General features: G+C 35.4%; 1 protein-coding gene across 2 annotated transcripts in view; it reads right to left on the reverse strand.

Annotated features, from left to right (window-relative positions):
- RABL3 (RAB, member of RAS oncogene family like 3) overlaps positions 1-9,735 on the reverse strand; it is a 38,706-nt gene that overhangs the window by 7,463 nt on the left and 21,508 nt on the right. Inside the window, exons 4-6 of one of the 2 annotated variants that reach the window (XM_029939399.1) lie at positions 7,491-7,605; positions 4,998-5,148; positions 278-349 (exon numbers count right to left, since the gene is read on the reverse strand). In XM_029939399.1, coding sequence (XP_029795259.1) covers positions 278-349; positions 4,998-5,148; positions 7,491-7,605 — 338 coding nt within the window. The remainder of the gene's footprint in view (positions 1-277; positions 350-4,997; positions 5,149-7,490; positions 7,606-9,735) is intronic. The other variant, XM_029939400.1, reaches the window with a different exon arrangement.

Genomic DNA, 9,735 nt, shown 5'->3' on the forward strand with positions numbered 1-9,735 from the left:
GGAAAACATAATTTGCTTTAAGGAGCGAAATTAGGTTTCTTTTAAAACAACTCACTTAAAGCCAGTAGCTTTCAGCCTTTGCTTAGAGAACACTGGTGATAAAATAAATACGTCAGCAGGCCTTGAGCAATTACGCCAACAGATAAGAGAGATCAAAACAGGTGTTCAGGCTATGAAGTTCAGGATGAAGAAATAAAAGGACAAAGCATTCTACAAAAACTTTAAGCTCTCATAATATACAAATTAAGTTTAAAAATAACTTAACTGAAGCCATTACCTTATCAAAAAACCTACTGAGCTTGACAGCATTGGAAGACCCTGCAGCTAGGTACCGGGGATTTGTGCAATCCTAAAGGATAAAACATAAGATCCACAATGAAAAGTTAGGAAACATAAGCTCCTTGTTAGTCACTATTGTTCCTGTTGCACTTTTCTACAGTAAAATGTTAGGCATAATACTCTCATAAAATATTCAAGGAATTTTCAAATTACGATGCACAAAGTGAAGAGGAAAGTGCTAAAGAAAGATAAGGGCACTTTGGGTTTTACGCTGTGATAGAGCATGCTGAACCAATGTATTCAACATCAGATAATTCATGAAGAAAAAGAGGATTGTTAATCTTACCAATAACAAAATCAAGACACTCATCATGTGACCTACCTACATTTACCCTAACTGCAGAGATAGAGCTAACAGAATCTTAAGACTTCACCTTTTCGTATGAGTTACTCAATAGCATCATCTAATTAAGTTGTATGCAGTTCATACGAAAAGCAAGAATTATGAAAATAAGGAGTTAGAGGAGGAACAAAGGACAAACAAAACAGTTGCCAGGGATTTCTCACTCAGTGAATGCAAAGTACCACATCTCTTGGTAAGCCATAACAAATATATTTTTTGATAATAATAAACAATAGACAGTAGGTTTATTATTAACAATCTACTACTATTAAATATGATTCAGAAAAAAAAGGAAAAAAATGGGGCCCAGAAGAGACAAAACAATTTGGAACATTACAGTGAAGTAACTAGTAAGTTACAATGACCAGTAAAGATCCCAAAAGGTTTATTATTCTTTTCCCGGAATTCCAGTGTTAAGTTGCCTTTGCTTGTCATCATTAACCTGCTATCTTGAGAGACAGAGCACTTTAATTTTTACCTCAAATGCCACTTAGGGCCAAACTGTGAGGGTATCAGATATGCTCCTTTACAAAGACGGTATTTGTCTTTCAGTTGTAGGTGGTGTATGTCCCTTGGGCAATCACTGAAATCACTGTTGCATTTATTCTGTTTTGTATGTAATCTCTAAGCCCACGTGATTCCTTTGCAGTGAATTGTGTAATAATCATCTTTTTTTTACCCATATATAACACTTCAAGACACATTTTTAATTGTGGCTGGAAACTATAATACACTTTCCAAAATCACACATAAAAAGGGACCACAACAATCTTTCCAAAAATCATAGAGTACTAGAAAAATCAGTAAATTAGCCAGCAAGTTTTGAATCTGAATATCTGTCCCAACATCTCTATATTGTGTGACATTGATTAGGTTACTAAGCCTTTACACTTGAGTTTAGTAATTTGTGAAATGAGGATAACATGATAATATTTATCTCACATGATTTTTGTGGAAGTTACATAAGATAATGCATGTCTGGCACATACTTAGCAGATACTGAAATATTAGTTCTCTTCTCTCTTCATTCTAAGAAAAATGCTATCAGATTTAATTTTCAGGTACAAAATCACCTAACATAATAAAAGTTAATTCCATGTATGGAGTAAATAGACTGAAACATCATTGCGGAAACTGTTGTACCTGAAATAATGTATGAACACATTTACACTGCAGATGAGGCATATAAGAGACAAACCTTAGGTAGACTTATGTTAGACATGTTTTACAAAATGGATATTGATTACATAGTCATCACAATGTCAAAAACTTCAGAGATGATTCCAGATAGAGCTAAAGTGCTAAATACAAAAACTAAAACACACAGCAAACAAGCAGAACCTTCTGAGACTTAATTCTAACACTCACGGTTTTACGTTGACCAGGCTAGAGAAACCCTATGATTTTAGGATGAGAATTTTAGAGTTGAAAGAGCCATCTGCCATTGATCATGGCTGAGGGCAAAGACCGAAGATTAATAGCTTAAAAATAGCTTGTCAAAGCTTGAGAAAGGAAGCTGCTTCAATATAATCACTTTGAAGTAAACACAGAACAGAGAAAAATCTGCCCTAGACACAATAAGCCTAACAGGATTTTAAAAAATAAGTAATCATTGCCTTTTTTATAACGTAAACCAATGTGCTTTTTTTCAGGCACAAAATGACTTTGATTCCATCTTTGATATATACATTTATGTTGATTCTTACTTTTTAAAATAGTATTAAGTGAATTCATACAGTAACCAAAGATGCTAGCACTAATACTGTTACATTAAATTTTTACTTGAGGCTTTAGATCTACTTGCTGAGTCTTTCTGACTGCTATCTCTTTTTGAAACTCCTATCAAGTTTTCCTCCTCAGTTTTTCTTCCCTGCATCCTCAAAACCTTCTTGTTGTTTCTGCTATATTCTTGAAGTTGTACATTGATAATAGGCTAAAAGTATGCTGCATGTGATCTCTGTGGAGATCATCTGTGCCAAAGTACCACCATTTGAGTACCTTTATAGCTTGTTAATTAAAAGACGGTGCTGCCTTTGCAAGTAAAATAGGAAAAACACATATCTGGGTGACTATAACAAAAACCCACAGGCACTACAAACAGATACATTCCAAAATATATGGAAAGTAATTACTGGAACAAATTAAGTATATTCAATGGCAAATTTCCCATTAGAAATAATATTGAAACAAAGTAACTTCAATACTTCTTCAACAAGGACATTATATATTCTCTGTAACAGGAATCCTCTGAAAAGTCATGGTCCAGTGCAACTAGAGAGGGCATTGACAGTGAATATTCCATGGTGGCAGGTAAAAAAAATAAGGCATCCCCCACTGCAAAGCAGAATGTAAAAAACAACAGAATGGCAGGCAGAAGTGGATTCAATTATGGAGTAGAGGTTGGTTTGAACCAACCAGTGTTCACAACTGTGGATTTACAGAGTAAAGGCATCAGAATGACCCGAGTCATTAGCTGAAATTACAGAGCTCTGGTCCTCTTGTCAGACATTATGAATAAAAAGCTCTAGTGGTGGGGCACTTATTTAAATTTTTTCGCAGCTACATTGATAATATAAATATATAGTCAGGTTTGGATAATTAGTGAGCTAGATGATTTCTAAGAGTTCTTTCAGTTCCAAGATTTTAAATGTTAGTTGAAGAATAATTAGGTGGAAAATAGGCTAAACTGTAGAGCACTGGCTCTGGAGTCAGGGTGCCTGGTTTGACCTGTATGTATGACCATGGTCCAGTTACCCCTCTCTGGCTTTCATCTTCATCTTTAAAATGGAGTTGCTTATAGAACCTACCTTACTATGTTGGTGCAAAGACAAACGTGAAATAATGCACATAAAACACTAGAACAATACATGGTATATAATAAGTGCTCAGGAAATTATAGTCATTAGTATAATTAAAAATTTTTTTTGATGTTTATTTTTGAGAGACAGACAGACAGACAGTGAGCGGGGGAGGGGCAGAGAGAGAGGGAGACAGAATCTAAAGCAGGATTTGGCTCTGAGTTATCAGCACAGAGCCCAACGTAGGGCTTGACCTCCTGAATTGTGAGATTATGACCGGATCTGAAGTCAGATACTTAACCAACTGAGTCCCTAGTCATATTATTAAAATACCACTAGCACCATATGTCTGGAATCGCCAATGCACTGAATATGTTGCAGAAATCCTACCTGTGAATAATGACATAAAAACTATGACTAAAGCTGCTGCCCAGAATCCTTCTCTGGACAATACTACCTGGCTTATGTGAAAACTTCTCTTAGCCTTTTTAGCATCCAGTTCAAATTGTGCTAAATTTTCTCAGGAAGAAACTAAATGCTCTGTGTCCGTACAAGTTTGTATTAACTACTGTTCATGAAGCACTCCTAGTTTACGGTTTGTAGTTTTCTCATCTATCAATTTCTTTGCTCTTTAACTTAAATTCTATAGTTTAAGAAGCTGAGAGGCTTTTCTTTTCTTTTTTTAAATATAATTTATTGCCAAATTGGTTTCCATACAACACCCAGTGCTCATCCCAACAAATGCCCTCCTCAGTGCCCATCACCCACTTTCCCCTCTCCCCCACCCCCATCCACCCTCAGTTTGTTCTCGGTCTTTAAGAGTCTCTTATGGTTTGCCTCCCTCCCTCTCTGTAACTTTTTTCCCCCCATCCCCTCCCCCATGGTCTTCTGTTAAGTTTCTCAAGATCCACATCTGAGTGAAAAACATATGGTATCTGTCCTTCTCTGCCTGACTTATTTCGTTTAGCATAATACCCTCCAGATCCATCCATCCTGCTACAAATGGCCAGATTTCATCCCTTCTCATTGCCAAGTAGTACTCCATTATATATATATAAACCACATCTCCTTTATCCATTTGTCAGTTGACGGACATTTAGGCTTTTTCCATGTTTTGACTATTGTTGAAAGTGCTGCTCTAAACTTTGGGGTACATGTACCCTCATGCATCTGAGAGGCTTTTCTAAAGCAAGAATAATCAAGATATCAGTGACCTTTGTTACCTTAATTATTTTGATTTTGGTGTGATCTTAAAAAAATCTTGTCAAGAAAAAGCCCAGGATTTACATTATTCATAGAACGAAGTTTGAACATATAAGATCAGCATATAAGAAGGTTGAATTGACTGTTCTCTATCCGACAGTCTATGTTGATTCCAATCTTCACTACATATTGGACCAGAACCCAAATGCCTGATTTTGAGTAGAAAGCTTCTTTCATGAGGCTATATGACGTAAGTCTTCAGTTTTGGCTTTACTTAATGATAACACAAATATGCATGAGTGAAAAATACATACCAAATTAATTTCTTCTGCATTGAAATCCTCAGCTAGGAAAGCAGTCCTAGTTAAAACTTCATGGCGCTTGGTTTCATGAATCTGATCCAATTTAGTCCCTATTACCAACAGTGGGATTTGGTTATCAGCAAACTGTTCCCGGTCATAATCCCTGTAATAAATAATAATGAAGAGGTGAATAAATTTACCTTTCTGATGTAGATGTGTAAGTTTAAATGTAACTAGCTTATACTATTTTACTGAGACTCACTGACTCTCACTTACCCACTACCTATAAACCAACTTTTCTCCCAATTTCTTCCAAATACTTGTTCATTTATCAATCTATCCTCACCATCTATAGAGTTCCAACTATTCACCTAACTACTCAAATTTTGTTTTCATGAATCTTTATGGACTACTAGAATAACTGAATGTCCAACAGGTGTATGAAAGTAGGTTAATGTGACCTCCCCAAAGCTCTGTCTTCTCAGGCTAACAGCTCAGGAATTCTTCTAGTAGATGCACAGCATGGATTCAAACCTCAGTGGAGCGAAAACACAAGAACCTAGCATGGCACTCAAACCTTTTGCTTCTGGGTATGCGCAAGCTCTGCATACATATTTCTGTCTATGAATAGTAAAGAAAAATATATCATTTCAGGAAATTAAGAAACAAGAATGCTGATGGCCAGAAAAATTGATCATAGATGATGCTATTGTCTGGGAAAAAAAAAAAGATTCAACAAAAGGGAAGGAAAAGCAGCAGCTGAAATGCAAAACGAATAGTTAAAGGAAAGAATTAAGTGCCAAATAGTTGTTTGTGCTCACACAAGAGCCACGGGACAGACAATATGGATCACTTATGGTTAGTGGTCTTGGGTCACTAGCTATTACAATCTCTGTCACTTGTAGTCTTGTATAATTTCTTATACATTAACAAATATATGCATTGTAGATAGAGCATATACATTGCATATAGTATATATGTTGTGCATCAACATATATATGTATTACATATGTAACATAACATATATGGTGCCATATACATTTAATTTATTCTGTTTCTGTTATTAGCTTTCCTTTTTCACTTTTTCATTGAATCTTATATCCAATTTGAAATTTGATCTTGAAATCCCTTTTTAAAAAACACTAGATGAAAAGCTGACAGGAAATTTTATCATGGATGGATAGGGCTGGTAACAAGTCAACATCGCAAAGAGACAGACAATCAGATACTGTAATTATATGTATAATACCACTTGGGCAAAACCAAAAACCAAAAAGCCCTGCATGTTTTAGATAATCTTTTTATATTTAACTATCATTTTAGAGAAGATTTAGCATTCAGAGAAACAAGGTACACAGTCATTACAGGGATAAAGTCAGCAAAATCCAGAATACAAGAAATTCTATAGGACAAGCAAGCCATTTTTCACAAACAAACTGCCAGAGAGCAAATGAAAAAAATGGGGGAGGGGAAGGAAGGAAGTGGAATGTAAGATTAAAAGACATTTAATGAACTAAAGATAATAAATATATCTTATCTAGAAACTATTTTGAGCAAAGCAACAATTAAGAGACATTTGGGAAATTAAAATAACATTGAATAGTAAGGAATTATTGTTAAATTTTAGGTGTGACAGTTATATTTTGGTTATATTAGGAAAGTCCTTATTGTTTAAAGTTATACACAGAAATATATATAGATATGACACAATGTCTAGAATTTGCTTTGAAAAATAAATGGAGAAACAGACTGTGTTCATGGACTGGAACATGCAACAAAAATTCTTCCCAATTTGATTTACAGATTTAATGCAATTCAATCAAAATCCAAGCTGAGTTTCTTTCGTATAGAAAGTTGGTTTCAAATTTATATGGAAAAGCAAATGAACTAGAATAGCTAACCAGTCCTGAAAAGGAAGGAACCACACTGTCTAATTTTAAGACTTACTATAATGCTATAATAATGAAGACAGTGTTTTATTAGTGAAGGGACACACAGACCAATTGTACAGAATCAGAGAGTCTTAAAATAGAACCATATAAATATGGTCAACTGATTTTTGGCAAAAGAGTAAAAGCAATTCAATGGAGCAAGAATAATCTTTTTAATCAATGGTCTTGGAACAAATGGACATTCATATACAAAAGGCAGCCTCAATCAAAACCCCACACATCATAACTCACTCAAACCAGATCACAGATCTAAAGGTAAACTTTCAACAATAAAGTTTCTAAAAGAAACAGGAGAAAACCTGTATGATCTACGATTAGGCATAGAGTTGTTAGACTTGACACCCAAAACACACTAGGTAAAGGAAAAAACTGAGAAATCAGACTGCATTAGGATGAAAAACTAGTGCTTGAAAGACAACTGGTAAGAGAACGAAAAGACAATCTAGGGAGAAAAGAATTTCAAATCAAACATCTTACAAAGTGTTATTGTGTTCAGTATATTTCTGTGATTGCTGCAATAGTCCACACTAAAAAGGAAGTAATCTGGGCTTACCCATTTGTTACCAACACTCCAGTTGGCACCAAATCCCTGTTGAGAGCTTCCAATGACCAACGATACAAGTTTTGGGATGACTTCTTATTTGTTAAGTCATGTACTAAAATAATACCTAAAATAATCAAAGAAAATAATGTCACTTTACAATTGGCAAAGTGAGGCTAAGTAAATACAAGGTTGCTGAATAATCTAACATTCTAGGATGATTAACAAACTCAGACACAATTAACTTAAAATTTCCTCTACAAATTCCTACAAATCATTAATTACAAACTTTTCTTTGTCAGTTATATAACTCTTTTTAATTGTATAAGGGCTGGCAAAATGTCATTAAACTTTTAGAATGTCTTTTCTGTTTTTCTTCATTCAACACGTAACAAGTGCCTCCTCTGTCTACCTAATTGTAGAACTACCTCATCAATAAAAGGAATCAAAACTACTTCAAGTATTTAAGAAATTATATTCTTACAAAAGTTAATTGTTTCATCATGTGCATAGTACTGTCATAGATATCACACATACACTACTACTTATACTCAGTAAAATATTAAATAATAAAAATTTATTAAAAAGATATTGATTTCATTTGATATAATTGCTATTTTTCAGCTGAAAAAATGTAAATCACCTGAGCCCAATTAGCTCAAAAGTCTAATCTTTTAGTTTTGAATTACTGACTAGCTAGGAAAGCTTGATACCTATAAGAAGATTTAGTAAATAGAGCAAAAGAACTATGTCACTAGAAGAGGGTAGGAAAAGCCAGTCAAAAAGTATGAATAGTAGAAAGTAGGTGGACTTTTGAGAGACTGAGAAAAATGACAAAATGTAATGAGGCTCAGAAATACAATGAAACAGATTCAGGTATAACAGACAAAAATGCAAAGCAGGTAGACAAAAGAGGAAAAGCTTTAATGCCTGGTAGAGTTTAGAGTATCATGTGGTCAGAAGACTAGAGAGTTTCAAACCCTCAAACATTTCCTATGGTACCTAGATTCAACTATGAAGAGATGATGTGAAAGTGATGATTCCTCTGCCTTCACGATGGGATATATGTCAATGTGAAAAAGAAGGGCAGAAAGTTAGAATTATGTGGCTCTTATGGGTTTTCCAGACATTTGTGCAAATAAGGTGCTTGTGTAAGTTATAGTTGTCTTGTTCCAGCTAGCCAGATAAATCTGTATCCTCCTGGCATCTGGAGCAAACAGAGAAATACAGATCTGACACTTGCCCCGTCTTCAATTGTACTCACTCTATCTCCCTCAAAAAGGGGCTCTATTAGGCATTAAGGATGCATGATACGGGACAGATTTAAAAAAGGAATAAAGAGCTACCATTAAAGAATATAGCTAATATCTCCTTAGCACGTATGTGTACACATTGTGCCTTATACGTGTTCTCTAATTTGACTTTCAGAACACGCCTTATGAGGTAAGAATTATCATCTTCATTTTACGTGTGGAAACTAAAACTCAGAGGGGTTGAGCAACTTGTCCTAAATCACATGGTAAGTGGGCTAGGCAGAATCTGAACTCAGGTAATCTAACAGCAAAAGATTGGAGAAAAGTAGAATTAAGTCAAAGGAGTGGTAGATATTTTCTCCTCTGCCTTACTTCCCGTATATAAATATCAAAAAATTATGGGTGAGGGGAACCTGGGTGGCTCAGTCGGTTAAGTGTCCAACTTTGGCTCAGGCAATGATCTCACAGTCTGTGGGTTCGAGCCTGCTTCAGATTCTGTGTCTCCCTCTTTCTCTGCCTATCCCCCACTCATGCTCTGTTTCTCTCTGTCTCAATAATAAATAAACATAAAAAAAAATTACGGGTGAGCCTTTTGGTTGGGAAATGCAAGGATTACAAAGGCCTAGATGAGCTATTGCCTGGATAGGGAGGAGTTTGCTTTTTAACGCTCTCTCTTTAAGGCTTTTGAGCTTTTAAGGGCATTTGAGCACCCTTTTTCCTTATTTTCTGATGAGCTTAGAGTTCAGACTATGGGCTAGAAGAACCATCATGGGCCCAAAGGAAAGAAGTCAGTGTGACAGTTGATCAGAATATGTTCTAACCTTCTAAAGGGGCACAGGCACTTTTCAGGTTTCCTTCAGGGACTGCCAGCCTAGTTCATCACAATGGGAGGAAGGTAGGGTTTGAGGGAAGAAAGTTACTGATAAGAATAAAGACTGTGCTCTCTGTTCTATTCCATTGGTCTATGTGTCTGTTTTTGTGCCAATACCATACTGTCTTGATGA

This window comes from Suricata suricatta, chromosome 5 (assembly GCF_006229205.1).
Source record: "Suricata suricatta isolate VVHF042 chromosome 5, meerkat_22Aug2017_6uvM2_HiC, whole genome shotgun sequence".
NCBI classification, from domain to species: Eukaryota; Metazoa; Chordata; class Mammalia; order Carnivora; family Herpestidae; genus Suricata; species Suricata suricatta.